The sequence below is a fragment of the Rosa chinensis genome, chromosome 1 (assembly GCF_002994745.2).
Source record: "Rosa chinensis cultivar Old Blush chromosome 1, RchiOBHm-V2, whole genome shotgun sequence".
Taxonomy (NCBI): domain Eukaryota; kingdom Viridiplantae; phylum Streptophyta; class Magnoliopsida; order Rosales; family Rosaceae; genus Rosa; species Rosa chinensis.
The window spans coordinates 48,596,351-48,616,396 of record NC_037088.1 but is presented as its reverse complement, the minus strand read 5'-3'; the positions used below and the strand labels follow the sequence as shown (position 1 = coordinate 48,616,396).

General features: G+C 40.1%; 1 protein-coding gene and 1 long non-coding RNA gene across 2 annotated transcripts; both read right to left on the bottom strand.

Annotated features, from left to right (window-relative positions):
* Positions 1–13,958: 13,958 nt before the first annotated feature.
* LOC112181628 lies at positions 13,959–17,380 on the bottom strand. Its single transcript, XM_024320008.2, has 8 exons — positions 17,221–17,380; positions 17,049–17,129; positions 16,322–16,578; positions 16,154–16,223; positions 14,736–14,815; positions 14,566–14,634; positions 14,347–14,423; positions 13,959–14,246 (listed from the first exon to the last, which is right to left on the bottom strand). Exons 1-8 carry the CDS (start codon positions 17,296–17,298, stop codon positions 14,146–14,148), a joined length of 813 nt encoding a protein of 270 aa, XP_024175776.1. The 5' UTR covers positions 17,299–17,380; the 3' UTR covers positions 13,959–14,145.
* A 1,399-nt stretch (positions 17,381–18,779) lies between these two features.
* On the bottom strand, positions 18,780–19,216 carry LOC112181629. Its single transcript, XR_002929012.2, has 3 exons — positions 19,173–19,216; positions 19,018–19,086; positions 18,780–18,843 (listed from the first exon to the last, which is right to left on the bottom strand). It is a non-coding gene; the product is annotated as an uncharacterized LOC112181629 (long non-coding RNA).
* Between the last annotated feature and the right edge of the window lie 830 nt (positions 19,217–20,046).

The window sequence follows — 20,046 nt, the reverse complement described above, 5'->3', positions numbered from 1 at the left end:
AATGAACCTCAACAATTTAAATGCAATATACAAGTCATACGACTTTAGGAGGCAAATTGATATAGGCCAACATCTTTGCAATTAAAATTGAAATTTTTATCTTATGTCCACGCACATCCATCGATAGAATATTTACAGACATGATGTGAAAAAATACGCACGTTTCGTGGTCGTCATGCCATCGGTCAACCAAGAAAACATACAAGTAACGACGGTTGACCAATTTGATTGGATTCGAAATATGGTGAAATTGGCCAAATTTTTTACCACACTCATAATTTATTATAATAATCTCATCCAACGGTCGGTTTTTCCATTTTATTTAAGTTGATAGAGGTTTCTCTTTGAAGTGTATGATATATAAATATAAGTTTATAAAAAATATTATCTTTAAAGATTTATTTGTAAATAAAGCCCGCAAGGCCCACCCCGAAAAAGCCAGCAAGGCTTTGCCCGGCCCGGCCTGAAAAAGCCCGCATTAAATGGATGGACTTGGATCCTTCAATTTACAATAAAGCCCGGCCCCGCCTGGCCCGCTATTATTTAAAAATGGAGTAAGGCCCGGCCCGTTGATGAGGCCTATGGATTTGGATCGAGCTATCAATGATTCGCCGGGTTAACCGAGCGGGTTTGGATCAAATTTTTTTTTTTAAGTAAACGGATTTGGATTTAGCTCTATCAGATCCAAATCCGGTCCATTTACAGGTCTACTCACAATAAGGCACAAAGCCACGCTTTGGTATAAAACCCTCCTTAACTGGGGACTTCGGGGACTTGTACATACAGCCCAGCATAATTAGCAACGGTTACGCTCATGCCTCAGGGCATCACCTTCAAGCTACCCGTTAATGCCTCATGGCAACCCCGAGCTTTCACGCTCACGCCTTCGCTGCGACCCCGAGCTTTCACTCTCACGCCTTCACGGCAACCCCGAGCTTTCACTCTCACGCCTTCGCAGCATTCCCGAGCTTTCACGCTCTTGCCTTAGCGACAATCCCAAGCTTCACACTCACTTCTCCTTGATATAATACACATTAATGGAACATTGAATTCTTCTACCATTTGTCGTTTGCCACAAATCGAATTATTTTCACTTTCCATTAATATGAACAAAAACCAAACAAACACAAGCATTCGCGTATTCATCGTTCATGAATTACAAACGCTTGCCTTCATGCCACTCATGCAACTTACATCGAGCGTAACCTTGTCAACTCGACCTCATTCTTGCGAGGACCACGCATATCATATACAATTCATATGCTTATTCGTGATATGTTCACACAACCATACGCATTCTCGAGTTTATATGTCATAACCGATCGTACTCGGCGCCATTCACATGCATACAACAGCATGTATCATGCACCTCATACATTCGTATATGCCAATGCATATCAATGAAACTCACATACATTGCCCAATACAACAAGCATCCTACGTGCGCATGTTCCTATATTTGTTTTACAGGTTGAAGAGTCCCTTCTTGTTTACGGAGTTCGGGGACTTGTAGGGGCTCGGCGCCTCCCGTGCGTCACTTATGCTTGATGACATTGTGTTTATAACTCCCCAACCAAGAAGCTCCTCTTACTTGGGGACTTGTAGATACCTCTCACTAGCATGACTAATTTGCTATCTCAGCAAGCATAAGTAACACCCTCCTAGGGGGGGCCCACAAGCCATGGTGGGGCCCAACCACGACATGCATACTGTAGCCCGACATACAACCTACCCCGTGGTAGTCAGAAGTGGTCAAGACCTTGCCGGGAAGCAACCTTCCCAGCCTTGCCAATATGCCTCCACAATATGCTTTCTACACTAGAATAAGGACTCTTAGTCCCACATAGAAGAAAATGTAAAGGAGAGGGGTTCCCTTACCTATAAAAGGGACCCCTCCTCCCACTTAAACTCCACTCCATTACATCCCTTGTAATCCCTTTGGGCCGCAAGGCCCAATACACTAGTTAAAGCTTTTAAGTGAACGTAGTCTCCCGCTAAAGTGGGAGACGAACCACTATACATCTCATGTCACACACACACACACACTCTCTCTCTCTCTCTCTCTCTCTCTCTCTCTCTCTCTCTCTCTTTCTTTCTTTTACGTTAATTAGACCCCCTCAGTTACCAACATTAACAGATTATATAAGCAATTGCATGTGCAGCTTTGCCCATCACGTGTATGTGTAAGGCAGGTGGAACAAAAACAAAAAAAAAGAATAAAAAGAAGAAGAATGCTCTGTGGGTTATTTTGTTCTCTCGTGCACCCTACCCTCCTGTTCTCTTCACACAATTGCAGCCATTCTCCTCTCTCTTACCATCCCTAGCTACAGCAGCGCCGCACTCCCCATTTTTCCTTTATCTTTTCTTCTCCTCACCAAGAATCACAACCACCAACCCATTTTTCTACATTTTCTTCACTACTCCACCAAAAAGCTTCATCAATTTCACAAATTTCAAAGGGGAAGCCCAAGCATCAAGAACTTCATCACCATTAAATTTGGGTAAAAGTGAGGAGCCTTGGATCAAGGCTAACTATAATTGGTCTATAGCAATTTGTGGCTTGTTCTTATTACTCCCTACTTCTCTTTACTTTTTCCTCTTTAAATTATGTATTTTGATGCTAGTTTGGTGATGGATAGTGAGTAGTTTTATTGTTGGGGGCTAGGGATGTGTGTTCTAGTCCAAATCTTGCATAAAAGATGCTTATTTTAATGTAATGATGCAATTTTCATATTATGGATGTTTATATATATATTTTTTGGGTTAAAAGGCATGTCTAGAAGCCTAGTCAACTCTAGGGTGTGTATTTTGAGCATGTCTAGGATGGAATTAAAGGTTTGACCCCCTCTAATTCCTAAGCTAGAAACCTTCAATTTCGTATTCGAGAGGTTATAAGCATGGTCATTTACACCCGTTGCGTGAATGCGCGCGCAGGCGGGTTGCTTAGTAGTCTAATTCCTCGATCTCTAGGCCTCTTGATGTGAATTAAAGACCCTTGAACCGGCTTTAATTCATGCCAAGTGAGTTCCTACGACCCTTGAACCAGAGTAGGAATACCATGAAAGGGAATTTCGGTCCTTGAGCCTTGAACCGCCTTGGATACGACTATCGCCAAAGTAGGAAATTTGCATCTACATTAGATTAGCTTCCGACACATGAGATTTGGGTGAAGAAACCTCCCTAGCACCCGGTATTCTCATTATATTGTTTACACTTTTCTATTTTAATTTCTTTGCATTTTTTAGTAATTGATTTGCATTTTATTACTTTTTGTTAAGTTCAAATTAACTCTCAATCATTGAATCCATCGACTCATTTTTGTATTGTTAACATTAGAACCGAAGGCTCTAGTTAGCTTTAGAGAGAGAGAGAGAGGTACACACGAGAAGTATAGTGGTTCGTCTCCCGCCTTAGCGAGAGACTACGTCCACTTGAATATTGTAATATGTGTGTTTGGGCCTTGTGGCCCAAGGGGATTACAAAGTGTGTAATGGGATGGGATCTAAGTGGGTGGAGGTCCCTTTTATAAGTAAGTAAGCCTCCCCTCTTACACTTGTTTTCAATGTGGGATGTTAAAGCCACTATTCTAGTCTAGAAAGCCATATTGTGGAGGCATGTCGGCAAAGCCGGGAAGGTGGCCAACATGCTTTGAAGGTGGCTTCCTGGAGAGGTGTTGGCCGCTTCCGACTACCATGGCGTAGCTTGGACATCAGGCTATGGGATGCATGTCTCGGTTGGGCCCCACCATGGCTTGTGGGCCCCTCAAAGAGGGTGTTACTTATGCTTGGTGATGTAGCAAAGTAGCTTGCTAGTAGAGGTATCTACAAGTCCCCGAAGTCCGCAAGTAAGAGGAACTTCTTGGTTGGGGAGTTATAAATATGATGTCATCAAGCATAAGTAACCGGGCGGCACTGAGCCCCTACAAGTCCCTGAACTCCATAAGCAAGAAGGGACTCGTTTACCTGCATAATAAAGACAAAAACACGCATATGTAGAATGCTTGTTGCATTGATATGCGTTTGGCATATACAAATGTATGAGGTGCGTGATACATGTTGATGTATACATGTGAATGGCGCCGAGTATGATCAGTTACGACGTATAAACTTGAGAATGCATATGGTTGTATGAACAAACGAATTGCATATGATAAATGCATGATGCGTGCAAGAAAGCGAACGAGGTTGAGTTAACGAGGTTATGCTCAGTCTAAGTTGCATAAGTGCCACGCAAACAAGCGTTTGTAATTCGTGAATGATGAATACGCGAATGCTTGTGTTTGTTTGGTTGTCGCTCATATTAATGGAACGCGAAAAGAATTCGATTTGTCGCGCGCGACAAATGGTAGAAGAATTCAATGTTCCATTAATGTGTATGATGTCGATGGGATGTGAGTGTAAAGCTTGGGAATGCCGGAAGGCAAGAGCGTGAAAGCTCGGGGGTGCCTGGAAAGCATGAGCGAGAAGCTCGGGGGTTGCCCAGAGGGCGTGAGCGGGAAACTCGGGGGTCGATGGGATGTGAGTGTAAAACTTGGGAATGCCGGAAGGCATGAGCGGAAAGCTTGAGGGTGCCGCGAAGGCGTGAGTGGAAGCTTGTGAGTGGGAAGCTCGGGGGTGAGTGGAAGCTCGTGGGTGCCGCGAAGGAGTGAGCAGAAGCTCAAGGGTGCCGCGAAGGTGTGAGCGGAAGCTTGTAAGCGAGAAGCTCGAGGGTGAGAGGGAAGCTTGGGGGTACCGAGAAGGTATGAGCGGAAATCTCGAGGGTGCCGTAAATGGGTGAGCGGAAGCTCGTGGGTGCCGCGAAGGCGTGAGCGGAAGCTCATAAGCGGGAAGCTCAGGGGTGAGCAGAAGCTCGTGGATGCCGCGAAGGCGTGAGCAGAAGCTCGAGGGTGCCGCGAAGGCGTGAGTGGAAGCTCGAGGGTAAGCGGAAGCTTGTGAGAGGGAAGTTCGGGGGTGCTGGGAAGGCATGAGTGGAAAGCTCGAGGGTGTCGCAAAGGCGTGAGCGAAAGCTCGGGGGTGAGAGGAAACTCGAGGGTGCCGCGAAGGCGTGAGCAAGAAGCTCGAGGGTGAGCGAAAGCTCGTGAGCGGGAAGCTCGGGGGTGCCGGGAAGGCATGAGCGGAAAGCTCAAGGGTGTCGCGAAGGCGTGAACGGAAGAGCTCAGGGATGCCGCTGAGGCAAGAGCGTGAAAGCTCAACGGTGCCGCTGAGGCAAGAGCTTGAGAGCTTGGCGGTGCCGCTGAGGCAAAAGCGTGAGAGCTCGGGGATGCCTCTGAGGCGAGAGCGTGAAAGCTAGTGGGATGCCGCTGAGGCAAAAACGTAACTGTTGCTAATTATGCTGGGCTGTATGTATAAGTCCCCAAAGTCCTCAGTCAAGGAGGGTGTTCTTGCGGGTTGATACCAAAGCGTAGCTTTATGCTGTATATCAAGCATAATTAGTGCGAGTGCGTTGTCCACCTAGGATTATGCTGGAGCGAACACTTTTGCCCTTTCGGGTGGGCCCCTGCTAGGCCCTCCGAGGAGTCCCCCACTCCTGACTATAGACCTTTGTATGGTCGGAAAATTATTTGATGAGGGGAGCTGCGTTTAAGAAGTGGGTGTTAGGTAGCGAACCTAATCTTTGATACCCAAGCGTCGGGGATTAACTGCCGAATCAATGGCTGCCGTAGGCTACGTTAACCGGTCCCTTTACTCTTTCCCGGAGGAGAAAAGCTTGATTGCAATGCCGCGTAGCCGTCATTGTCATTATGAGGCGTTGCCTTACCGCGTGGCGATTGGTGGTAAACCATAGACTCGTAAAGTTTGTATTTGTATGAACAATGACAAACAAATAGAGCAAGTAATAATATATGGATCTTATGGCCATATAACATGCATATTAGATTGTTGTAAGTGTAATGGGTGTCCATATAAATTTTTTGGGAGTAGCTCTTGATGAAAGCTATGAAGCATTGTGAACCTAGAGCTTAACTAAAGCATGTTGGATATGTTTGAGCGAGTTAGGTTGTATTTGAGCAAGTTGGGTGTAGTTGAGTAGATAGGTGCGGTGCAAGGATGCGAGGCATGGCCCAAGCAAGTCGTGGCCATGCTCGATACCCAAGCGAGTCGTAACCGTTGCAAGTATTTATCTGAGCATGTTTAAGTAAGTCATAAGTGTCACAAGCTTCTAGATGTGGTATAGTTTGTTTGAATGTCCCATATTTATTTAATTGAGTTGCAATTAAATAGTAGCTTGGCATATGTGTAGCATGTACTTGTAGTAAAATTGCTAACAACGTTTGTATTTTTGTAGGCATCCTTGAGCATCATGAAGGCATGTAAACGCATATCAAGTGTGATATATTGTAAGCATGCTTAAAAGTAGTAAAAGCATGGCATGACAATAGCTCAAATTGAAAGAGCGTAAAAGAGAAGATATAGTTACTTATCTTATGCCGATTTGGAGTGAGTTTGCATTGGAATTGACATAAGTACCCAAATCATGTTGGAGTTGTCCAAGCATGACGCTCCATTGCTCCGGCGAAGCACCTTAGTAGAAGGGCAATGATTAAGTTTCATTAACCGATTGAAACGATGTCCGTTATACCTCCTTAACAAGATAAATGATAAGCATTTAATTTTAATTTTAGAAGTATTAAATGCTTGTTAAGTGCATTGATCGGAGAAGAATGGTAGTGCCCTCGAGGAAGGCTGATAAAAGCTTAGCACCAATTAAATGTGTACATACGAGTTTACTACAAGTGACAAACATAGGTAGTTTCCAGGTGGCCACATTGTAGTGCTTGTGTGGTAACACATATATAGGAACTGAGTGCAATAGAAGTGCCTTACCAATTTTTACACATACCATATCTTGATAGCCTAGTGCACGTGGGACCATATTAACGCTATAAAACATGTTTTAGCGGTTGTACTGTAACCAAACATATAAAGGTAAGCTAGTGATGTTTTATGTCATATGTCCCATGCAAGTATGTATATATTTGTATACTGTTGTAACTTGGAATTAGTCACCTTTCACATAAATATGAACCACATGCATGCTACCACAGATATATGCCACGTAGCGGTGAGTAGCCTATTATTTATAAGGGCTTATGTATTAAGTGCTGGAATGGATTGTGCAAGAGCAGGTAGGTGTGTCATGTTATTGATGCGTGGTATCAAATGATTAGGTAGGCTAGCAAATCATGATGGCATTTACGTGTAAAGGAGGCATTGGGAAGATTGATTTCACGTGAATATGCATGTCTTCATGCTCAGAAATTTATAGACGTGAATCATGGTTGAGTTTAAAGTATGAGATAAAGAACTTATCTCTGGTTGTGCCGCCGACTATGTGTACAGTAGATAACTGGGTAGACGTTTTCTGGACGAGAAACTGGTGGGCTGCGGCTGATTGCACGACGGCGTTGATGATAGATGCGCTCTGAGAGCGATCACTGGCGTTTGCCTTTTGTCGTTGGCGATTGCTGCCTGGCGGTGCTTGATGGTTGCCATGGTGCCCAGAGTATTTTTTTGGGTGTGGGAGAGTTGCAGTTTGTTCAGTGGTGATGATGGTTTTCCAACGGAGGTTGACCAGTGGAGGAAGTGATGGCCAGCGGCGATGCTTGGCTAGCGGGGAAACTTTGGCTAGCGGCGATGGCCGATGGAGGATGCTAGCGGTGGTTGGCTTTTGCATCTAGTGCAGCATGACCGACGGAGAAGCAGTGGTGATGCCCAGCGGAGGAGCTCCGGCGAAGGTTTCCCAGCGGAGAAGCTCGGCGGAGGTTGCCCGGCGGAGAAGCTGGTTGGTGGAGCGGAGCTTTGCTCGTGGTTTTGCAACTTGGCAGAGCCGCTACACATAACGCCAGCGCCTAGAGCCATGCCTTGAGATTTGAGCGCTGTAATGAGGCTGGCGGAGCGGAGCGGAGTATTTGGCCAGCGGTTAAGCAGAGCTTTAAAGAGTGGCGGTTTCTGCGTAGCGGTTGGCTGCTAGCGGAGCGGAGCTTATCAGACAGTTGCTTCATTAGCTGTGATGATGATGATGAGTGTATGCCATGCCTTGACACTGATGATGATGAGCTCATGGAGGCGGTGCAACAAGGATGAGGTATTGAGGCTTGGCAGTACTGGGTGTCCAGAGTAAATGGGCACATAATTTTTTTTTTTTTCTTTGGTGCTGCTGCCAAGTGAGTTGCCACTAGAATTGGCGTTTTAAGATGGAGCATGATGCTAACTTCACCTTGATTTGGAATGCAAGATTTTTTTTTTTTTGTGGTGCAGTGTTGACTTTTTTGAGTTGGTGTTGACCAAGCATTGACCGGCCCCGATGGGAGTTGACCAAGCATTGACCGGCCTCGATGGGCGTTGATCAGTCAAAGTTTGTGGTAGGTGACGAAGCCTTTGTGTTGGCTTCCCACAGACGACGCCAATGTTAACTTTAGAACCGAAGGCTCTAGTTAGCTTTAGAGAGAGAGAGACACACACACGAGAAGTATAGTGGTTTGTCTCCCGCCTTAGCAGGAGACTACGTCCACTTGAATATTGTACTATGTGTGTTTGGGCTTTGCGGCCCAAGGGGATTACAAAGTGTGTAATGTGATGGGATCTAAGTGGGTGGAGGTCCCTTTTATAAGTAAGGAAGTCTCCCCTCTTACACTTGTTTTCAATGTGGGATGCTAAAGCCATTATTCTAGTCTAGAAAGCCATATTGTGGAGGCATGTTGGCAAGGCCGGGAAGGTGGCTTCCCGGAGAGGTGTTGGCCTCTTCCGACTACCGTGGCGTAGCTTGGACTTCAAGCTACGGGATGCATGTCTCGATTGGGCCCCACCATGGCTTGTGGGCCCCTCAAAGAGGGAGTTACTTATGCTTGGTAATGTAACAAAGTAGCTTGCTAGTAGAGGTATCTACATGTATATTCACCTTGAGCCTACAAGTTAGTGGCTTTGAATAGTCTTGGTGTGAGCTAAGCCGAGTATTGCCAAGGCTTGGTGCCTTGATTGTTTATAATTTTTATTTTATTTTATATTTTTATTGTATGCATTTGGGTTGTCGTAGAGCCAATTATCTCGGTTAGGTCCAACACGTAATACCCGAGGTACGATAAACTAAGGTCCAAATATTTTCCTTACTGGACACTATTTGTATGCTTGCGAGAGTATATGCATCAAGTCAATGGTCCTACGATGCATCAGCATGTTGATTTGATGTGATGGAGTGGTGATGCGGTGCGGCGGTGCGGTGAAGTGTGGATGATGCTGGTGTTGAGTCACAAGTTACTTATGCATTTGTGCTCCAAAACTATATAAATTGTTTTGTCTTCCATGCTATTTTACCTTCTTTAATCCATTTTCTCTTATTTGTAGGAAACCATGCATTGAGGAGAAAATGATCAAATGGGCCTTGAAATGCGGAGATTTGAAGATAGGAGAAGAAAACACGAAAATTGAAAGAAAATTGTAAATAAACTTTTTTGGCGAACTTTTCCGACGAGCTGCCAGTCCGCGACTCATGGAGGACTCTTTGTCCAGCTAAGGAGAACTATGGTTGTGAGAATCTCGCACCACTTGTGTCCTTTTGTCACATTGCAAATTTGGAACTATTTGGAGGACAATGGCATTAGAGCGTGTCTTGCACATCTTGGAACCAAAGGGACATAGCTGATCAAAGAAATACCAAAGACCTTATCTTCATCACCTTTGACTCCATCCATCATCTATATCTCACCAAGACATCCTCTTTTCTTTCTACAACACCACATCACCATTTCCACCTTCATAACCACCATCTCCACCACCAAACTCATCTTCCCACCAATTCCATAACCCTCCATCACCAGTAATCATTACTAGTTACTCTTACTTTTACCATTCTCACATTATCAAGAGCTTGGAGCAAGGAGAATGAGACATGCATCCTCCACCTTATGATCTTGGAGGCCCATCGCCACTACCACTTTTGGCATCACCAATAGTCACTCCTTACTCCCTAACACTTTATTCTCCATCTATCTTAGAATGTTGAAGTTTGTCTATCTAATTATGAGTGAGTAGTGAATTTATTGGGGTTAGAGTTGAAAACCCTAGCCAATCTTGTATGATATTCAACACTATGTTTGATGTATTTTTATATTACCACATTCACATGCTAAATCAATTAGTGAATGTTCATATTTGAATTTGATTAGTTTAAGTATAATGCATTAGTCATCTCATGATTAGTATTTTGAGATTAATCACCTCTAAACATTAAGAGCATGAAAGCACACCATGTGTGTGATCCCCAGAAATTTATTTGTTGAGATAAGTTGAGATCGTCGGGAAATTAATTTATAATCTCGTTAATTATTAAAGTGCTCAAGAATATTTTTTGAAATTTTTCACAAGTGTTTGATAATAAAGTACGCAAACACGACGAGTTTGTGGGAATTTTCAGGAAATTTTTCAGATACCCTAGCTAATTAGAAAATTTCGTGGTGCGATCTGAGCTGTCCATTTTCTCCACCGCTAAATCTTGGCCATTGTATTTTGCTTAAAGGGGATTGGTCCATATCAAATGATCGGGATTGGTCCAGAAGCTTTGGGCTTCCACGACCCGAGAAACAAACCTAGCGACCTGGAAAGGAGATTCAACCAGAACTTTGTCCTTTGACCACCTCTGGCCTGCGCACCGGCACAATCTTCTTCGTCTAAACGTCGTCGTTATGTCTGTGGTCGTAGTTTATCTGATCGTCCACCGTGAAGGAAGAATCAAACGCCGAAAGCTTTTTGTAACTGCGGCGGTTCTTCGTCTTTTTCGGGGACTCCGGTCACCTTTTGTGGCATTTGGGGCTATGAAAATCAATCCTCTCATCATGCTCTACATGCCTGTGTAATTAGTTTTTGAAATTGATCGAGTTTGTTGATTTTGGTTTCTGGGTTGTTTCGACGCCGGCGGTTGTTCTAACTCGTCTTGGTCCCTTTTTCGTCTTGACTACACCTGTAGGCGAGAAATTGGGAAACTTACTTGGTGGTGAGCATATAATCATCAGTTCGTTATCAGCTTTATTCTGGGAAACTGAGTTTGGTTGATTGAAGTTGATTTTCGTAGGCATAATTTCAAACTTTGAATCAAAGTTTTGTTCTTGTGGTAGTGATCGGAAGTTAAGTAGTTAAGTTTGGTTGTGTCGAAGTTGAAATTTCACTGGTTATTGATTTTATAAAGTTGTCTTGATCATGGTGGTTTGAAGCTTATTTTTGAATTAGGGAGAAAATTTGGGTGAGTTGATTATTTTGTTGCGGGTATTGCAATTATGGATTGAAATTGTGTAAAGGAAATAGTTTGTGAAAAATGTGGTGAAGGAACTTGTTTTACTGGTTAAAATGGTATGTAAGAACTGAGATGAAAAAGAAAGAAAATGACTGTTAGGTGCCCTTTAGTGTTTTTGGTGCTCTTAATATGGATTGAGTTTTGTTGTGATTAAGGAAACGGTTGCAAAATGGTTTAAAGTTGTGTCGGGTGTCCATAGTAATTCCATCGAATTACTATGCGATGTAATTATTAAGGAAATTAGAGATAGTACTTAAAGGTATGAAATTGGTCGATATTCCAATATCCAGTGAATTGTTCGATAATTAGGATATTATCGAACTTGTCGCGATTGGTCAAACATTGGTCAATATTGGTCAACTCTTGGTTAAACCAGGAAATGTTTGGTCGGACGAGCAATATTTCAGAAGTTAAGACTCCAGTTACTGGATGAACGGAAGGTTCGTGACTCTCAGATTACGTGAAGATAAACATCGGAATCCAGGCAGGGGATTCAGGACTCTCCTCGATTAGTGATTTTCTTTCTTCTATACGTTGTTTATAAAATGATGCATGTTAATTTGTATGGCTTGGTTATGTTAAAATGAGATGCATACTAACCAAACCGTGTAAGATATTGTTGATTGAGAGCAAATGGTGGCACTGACTTCCTTAGGTTCGTTCTCCAGAACATCCGAAGGGTTAGCTATGCCAGTCATCTGAGTATTCATTCGTAAAGACAGACTCGGTATGTGTCCGTAGCTAGGTAGCGGACGCTCTCGCTACGCTTACTTAGTTTAAAAGTTTATGTAGTGGGTCTATGGAATAGGGCCTCAGGTAATATGTGACGCCGTGTTTATTAAAATTCATTCATCTGTTTTCGAGTCAGAAAACATTTTAAAAGTTTGTCATTCTTTAAAATAATTGGTTTCAGTATGTTTCTATACTGGGCAGCGCAAAAGATTGTTTTATATGTCGGTATTTAAAGTAAATCGGGGTATGGTCACTATTGCGCAACGAAGACGAAAGCTAATCACCCCCTACAACAGTGGGGATGCAGGTATTGTTCATTGATAAAGGGATGGTAGGGGATGGAGCTGGGTGTGTGGAAAGAAGTGCGATAAACCGTCTTAACGAAAACCAGGTTCCAGAACTAATTTCGATTTATATTTCTTGAGATTCATTTCCAGAACTTATCAGAAGTAAATCTCGTGTTGAAACTTTGCTAAACTCTTATTTCTCGAAGTTTGTTATTCTCGAGAAATTCTTAATAACAAGTTCTGAACGAACAATTTAGATTTAGTGATTTAAAGAATTTCCCCTAAAAAATGTTTTTTAAATTTCCACTGTGCATTTACGAAAAATAACTCAATAAATTTCCTTGTGATTCTCTAAAATGTAAATCGAACCTTTTGGTTTATGTTTTAGGAACTTGTGGCACTGTGACGTGCTCAACTTGATGAAGTGCAGTTTGGGGCGTTACAGTGTGCATGTGAAGGTAGTGAGTTAAAATCACCTAAACTTAACTCTAATCTTTATGCATCTAGGAACAATGAATTGAAACTTATCCTGTAATGTGATTTGTTCTTAGAACTCTTACCCGAATGCTAAGAGGGTAATTGGGTATTTAGGATTGCATCACTTGTGGTTTGAGCATCAATGCATGCAAGGAGTCTATGGTGGACAACCTAAACTCTATCTCCCATCCATTTGATAACAACTTGTTTAGCTTAGCTTAGTTTACTTGACTTACTCTAGTTGTTTCAATTTTAATCGAAACTATTCCCAACATCAAATCAAATCACTACACACCATCTTGGACATAGTGAGCCTTTGTTTGTGATTGCATATTTGCATATTCTTTATAGTTTTCCTCTAGGTTTTCCCTAGCTATAGTAGGATTTACCAATCCATTAGGTACGATATCCTTTACTCTGAAACCCTACTATGCTATAACTTGACCCTTATACTTGAAGGTAACTTTAATGCTACCAAATGATTTGTTGGCGGCGGGTGTGGCGGCATGCAACGTGGGTGTCCCTTGCTGGGGAGATAGATGGTCTGGTTGGGCCTTTATTTTTGGGCAATTGCTGATGGGCTATTGTTACTAGTTTTTTAGGGCTTAGTTTTTATTTTACAGTTTGTGTTTTGTTGGTAATAAGTCTCTGCCATGGTTTAATAGGACAAGTAGGGTTTTGTGCTAGTCTTTGCACATTGTTTGCCTTGTTTTCTCTAGGTATGTGGTGAATACCTTGCATTGACAAATGGTCACAACCTCCTAATGGTAGTAATTAATGAGTCTGCTACAGGTAAGGAGGCAACGAGTTTCTTGCTTGGTCAAATGTTCGCAGCCTCCTAGTGGCGAGGTGAAACTAATTGTCATCGGATTTATTTTCTGGTGGCGACATAGTAGGAAAGCTGTGCTATTTGCAATGATGCTTATTTTTTTAGGCACCAATTCTCTCCATGTATTCTGCGGTTTCATTAATCAAGGCTTGAGTGTAACCACACCGGCCCTTCTTCAGAAAAAAAAAATTGTGCATTTTATGATAGTTCACGTATCATATAAAGATTATATCATTTTATAATATTGAGAGATAAAAAAATAAAAAATAAAAAAGAATTTTGGCTAAAATAGGAAGGACCCTTTATTTGGATTGAAATCTTTCAAGTGGACATACCTTTAAACATCAGTATTAGTCAAGCTCTTTTATCATATGAACTTAAATTTATTTTTTCAACTGTTTTAAATAGATATAATACATATAATTCTGAATTTAACATTCAAAAGGATACAAATATACTGTAATTTGCAATAATCATGAATCACAACATCCCTCAAATGAAGAGTAAACTTAAGTGATCTGAACGTACGAACAGGAGCTACTTCAGCTTGGTATTGAAGTCAGAAAGTTGAAGAATCTGAATCCTAGGAATTGTAGCAGCTTCGTCTTTCTCTTTCTGTGTATTGTACCCCCAACCACCTAATCAAAAGTCCGAATTAGCAACAAAATTAGGTACCACAACAAAGCACATACAACAATGATAACAAAGCAAGCTTAAGATTGTTAAGAGGAATTTTACTTAGATACAAATTCCAGCCATCCAATTCAGGTTCTTTGATAACTTTCTTCAGAGTTGCCAGTCGATCCTCCACAAAGCTGGTCAGAGTTGCATTAATAATGTCAATTAGAGCAACCAGGTCAGAGTATTAAACAGAAGGATGTCCAGCATAGAAATGTAGAAGTTTGTCAAAATCATCACATGAGAACATGTCAAATACCGAGCAGAGAAATATCTTACTGCAGCTTTAGCCCTTGATGTTCTGGTTTCTTTTGAAGTTGCTTTAGTTTTTCTAGCTTAGGTTCGGAACTGGAAATATAAGCGAGCAAAATAAACATATTATGGAAAGCAATCCATATATTTTAGTTAAATATACCAAACACAAGCTAGTATCAAGTTAATGCACTAACCCAGCTCCAACACCAAATATTCTTTCAGGCGGTATTGTATCTTTTGCAAATTCTTGTAGTATTACCTCAGCAAATGGGCTCTGCATGTAAAAGTAGAGAAAGTGAGGTTGCCGAACAATGACAATGTTGAAATGAGCTGTCAATATTACCTAATTAATCAGGATTATCAATATTTCATAATTTATTAGGATTCTGTTTCTTATTATAATTACATGTCATGTAGGTATTTTGTACCGAATCCATTACTTTCCTTCTTGTACAAAAGATGTACCTCTATATATACCCCCACAAGCTTTGATCAAAAGAAAAAAAAAAAAAAAAAAAAAAATATATATATATATATATATATATATATATATATATATATTACCTCCACAAGGAGAAGAATAAAACATGACAGTATCAGATTATTAGTTTTGTTAGACAAAGGGAAAAACTATGAGTCTATGATCTAAAAGAGACTCAAACAACTGCTCCTTAATTCATTATGAATAAGTGAATGACAGAATGCAGAGAAAACATAAATTTCTTTCCACAATCTCCACCTTTCAAAGTCTCAAGTTAGAACATATCAAAATCATTTTTACCTCTTTGTTATCCTCTTTTATAAGGAAAAGTAAAACCTCCAAAACAAAACGCTTAATTGTCAAAATACCCCTAAATTTGTTTATAATATTGTCAATTTATAATTTGAAATTGCAATTGCAAAAGTTAGCCTTCCGAATTTAATGAAAATTGTCAATTTACACTCTCCGTTAATTCTAACGTTTTCCATCCAAATGTGAGGGATGTGCCCTGCACACATGAGAGGTAATATGATTATTTCATATTTGTTTTTTATTTATTTTTTTAGTTTTATAATTAAGAACAATATACATAAAAATGAAAAGTAATTTTTTTAGAGTGGAAATTTATGGCTTCCACCTTTTAATTAATTAAATTACATTATATGATTCCATTAAGAATAAAAAATAAAAAATTATTGAATTGATGTTGTCATTCACCAAGAAGCTACTAATTTAATTAAAAAATGGAGTTGAGATAATTTCAACATCAATCCGATTAAGTGCTAATTTTTAATATAACTATTTTATTAGGATAATATAATGTAATTTCATTGTAAATAAATTGCAAAGTGTGTGGGTTAATAATAGGTGGAAGGCCATAAATCTCTACACTAAATTTTTTCAATGTATATTTAATATTAATTAAAATAAATGTGTAGGGACTCATCCGTCATATTTGAATGAAATATGTTGGAATTAACGGAGGGGTGTAAATTGACAATTTTCGTCAAGTTCTGGAGGTTAATTTTTGCAATTGCAAGTTTGAAATGTAGATTGACAATTATAATCAAGTTTCGAGAATATTTTGGAAATTTTGCCAAAACAAAATGAATGCTTGTATAAGATCCACACCTGTTTTCCAGTGACAATGTAAATGGCTGAGGTTGCCGATTTAAGAGCATCAGCAACACCTGGATACAATCTGCAATCAAAGCCACTCCTACTCGATTATGCATGACAATAAACCAAAAGTATGCTAACTAAAAACCAATCCAACAAGACTTTGAATTTCCCTCTCACCTATTTGCACCGATCCAAGTTTTCAAGTCCTGAACCTTCCACTCATCCCTGACCTTTCCATATGAATTTAAAAGAGCATCCCTATCCTCACCCCATTCCTTCAAAATCAGATTCTTCAACTCTGACCAATTCTCCACTATCCCTTCCACCGTGAGCCCTTCTGCAACTGATGACTTCCTTATAGAAGGAAGCCTCATCTCCAAAAGTAACCTCACAAGTAGAAGATTGTCATACCGCTTTTGCAGCACAGGTCTCACCTAATTCATCATTCATTGTTCCACATCAGAGTCGTTAATAACATAGCAACATGGGTTTTGTGTGATCAGGAGCACTTACGATTAAATGACCAAAATATCAAAAGCTATGAAAATATCGATAATTCGGAAAAAAAATTCGATACAATATAAGATATTTTACCGAAATTGCGGATAAATTTTTTTAAATTTCATTGATGAAAACTAGGTATTACAAAAGAATTCATCAAATACTGAAGGGACATGCCCACTCCATGATACTTGCAACTGTGAAACTAATTATGAGCTAGCTTATTGGAATCCCTATAAACATGGGAAAAGAAAGAACTTGACACGTAAGAAATTGTCATAGAGATGTCATCAATAAAAGTCGTAGAATCAACTAAAAATCAAAAGATGTGATAAATAATATTGGTGCTCGTCAAAAACAGAAATTTCAAGAAATTATCGAGAATATTTTAGTCATTGCTTACTGTGCGGACTTGATCGACAAGCCAATCCTCTAAACTTGAATCCACATCGTTGAATAGCGTTGGCCATATCACTTTAGCAGCCTACACGTTACCGTTCAATCAAATTAACCATCTTTCAAGTAAAAAAACTTCGAACATTGGAATAATATAAACACCAAGTCATCAACACTACCTTGGCAGCCGAAGCATAGCCCTCTCCGCAGCTATCGCACAGAACTCCGTCGAAATCCAAAGCGTACAAATCCCCCATTTCTGCTCTGGTCTCTAGTTTCTGCTCTATCAAATTAACTTCTATTTTCGACGTAGGTCTTTCAGTCAAGTCTAGGCGCTTATTTATTCATTTGGAGGTCCCAATTGTACTTCGAGGAAGTTTGGTCGGTCGCAACGACGTAGGTCTTTCAGTCAAGTCTAGGCGCTTATTTATTCATTTGGAGGTCCCAATTGGACTTCGAGGAAGTTTGGTCGCGACGACGCGTTTTGTGGATAACGACAAAGAAGAGGGTGAAGGGTGTAACAGTGACTGCCACTAGAATAGAGTATTGTGGGCGGTTTGGTCAATGAAGTAAAATGCCAGAAGTTTTTGGTTAAATTTACTGGCAATAGTTTTAAAATATTCAACGATCAGTAGATCACATTAAATTTCTACGTTTTGATTTTGCAAATTGGTAGCAGTTTTCTTTGGTTTTATTTTTGTGCACAACTTCTGGTGAAAATTATTCTTCAAATTCTAACCTCTATCGGTACCATCTAAAACTTTATTCATGATAGAGTTCACATGAGCAAACTTTATTTTGATTCGTCATGATCTATATCGGTAAATCTACTCATCGTTAAAAAATAATAATAAAAAAATTAAAAAAAAATTCAAGTATGTCATGTTTTAAAATACTAGAAATATTATACTTCACATTTTTATGCTTCAAAATAGAGCATAACTTATTATTTTGATCATGTTAGATATAAGACATCACAAAATTGTAGTTTGCTAACTGCTAACCCTTATATGCCATGGCGGACCATTCTAATTTGTGGTTTTATAAGCAATGCTTAACGCAATCTCTCCAAAGTGATCAAACAAAGATAATCACACCCGTTGAGCAAAGCATCACCCACACATCAATCACTTTAAAGATGATTATTTCCACAATTGGATTTACATCTAAAGATAGTTGAGCATAATTTTTTTGGTCAGTTACTAACTAAGTAAACACCAGTGATTTAGCGTAGCTTATGATTTTGATGATATTGAGACAAAAAAACATTGAATTTTGGCTAAAATGGGAGCAACCCTTTTGGGTTGAAATTGTTTAGTGCACATACCTTTACACTTGAGTAATAATCAATCTCTTTTATATACATGGATTGAAATTTATCTCTTCAACAGTTTCAAACAGATGTAATGCATATAATTCTGAATCTAACATTCAAAAAAGATACAAATATACTGTAATTTGTACTAGACATGAATCACCACATCCCTCAAATGAAGAGTAAACTTGAGTGGTATGAAGTTATACAGAAGCTACTTCAGCTTGTTACTGAAGTCGGAAAGCTGAAGAATCTGAATCCTGGGAATTGTAGCAGCTTCGTCTCTATTCAGTGTATTGTACGCCCAACCGCCTATTCAAAAGTCCGAAATAGCAACAAATTAAAGCGAATGAGTACCACAACAAAGCACAAACACCAATGATAACAAGCAAGCTTAAGAGGAATTTTACCCAGATACAATTTCCAACCATCCAATTTGGGTACTTCAATAACTTCCTTCAGGGTTTCTAGTCTATCCTCCACAAAGCTGGTCAAAGTTGCATTATTGATGTCAATCAGAGAAACTAGGTCAAAGCATTAAATAGAAGGATGTCCAGTGCAGAAGTGCAGAAGTTTGTCAAAGCCACCAATATTGCAGTCAAGATCATCATATTAGAACATGTCCTACTATGTCAAATACTGAGCAGAGAAAATGTCTTACTGCAGCTTCAGCCCTTGATGTTCTGGTTTCTCTTGAAGCTGCTTCAGTACTTCTATCTTGCGGCTGGAACTGGACTTATAAGTGAGCAAAGTTAACACATTCCATATGCATCAGTGAAATATACCAAACATAGGCTAGTATCAAGTTACACTAACCGAGATCCATCTCCAAATATTCTTCCATGTGGTAGTGTAACTTCTGCAAGTCTTTTCAGTATTACCTCAGCAAATCGACTCTGCATGTAAAAGAAGAGAAACTAAGGTTTTCGGACAATGATAAAGGGAAAACTGTAATCGAAAAGAAACTCAGACATCTCCTTCATTATGAATGAGTGAATGACAGAATGCAAAGCAAACAGAAATTTCCTCAACCTTTAAAAATCTCAACTTAAAACATATTAGAATCATCTTTCCCTCTTTTGTTATTCTCTTTTCTAGGGAGAAGTAAAACCCCTAAAACAAAACGAATGCTTGTATAAGGTCCACACCTGTTTTCCAGTGACAATATAAATGGTTGAGGTTGCCAGTGTAAGAGCATCAGCAACACCTAGATACAATCTGCAACCAAAGCCTCTCCCATAATTGTTAGGATGTGATGAGAATTAATTAGGAAAGTCAAGTCCTAGTTGGACTTGGTTAGTCTTCCTAATTGGACATGGTTGATGTCAAAGTTTATTCCTATCAGGAATAGGATCTTTTCTCCTGAACAAGAAGGTTTGGTTTTCCTACTACCAATTGGATTATAATTGGGGTGCCTATATATAGAGGGCATGGGTAGTAAACCAAGGCATGGTCGGTGCATGCGATCATTGACAAGAGAGTGTATATATCTTGGGTAAGGGAGCAAAGATGTCAAGAGTGAATACAGCTCTTGGGTGAGAGTGAGTTCTTCGGAAATTCTATGAGTGTGGGTGCACAAGGGTTATGGGTTTGGGTTATGGTGATTTAGCTCAATGTATCTTGTACTGTAATTATTCTTATAGTGAAGAACAGGTATCTCTCGAGAGGACGTAGGCATAGATTTATGCTG

Bases quoted from the DNA above. Each gene is read 5' to 3' on its own strand.
- LOC112181628 (XM_024320008.2), bottom strand. From the start codon at position 17,298: ATGGGGGATTTGTACGCTTTGGATTTCGACGGAGTTCTGTGCGATAGC. The intron at 16,224-16,321 runs GTGAGAGGGAAA...CTTTGATTGCAG, and splicing joins ACTTGGATCGGTGCAAATAG to ATTGTATCCAGGTGTTGCTG. The intron at 14,424-14,565 runs GTAAGATATTTC...AACTCTGACCAG, and splicing joins CATCAAGGGCTAAAGCTGCA to CTTTGTGGAGGATCGACTGG.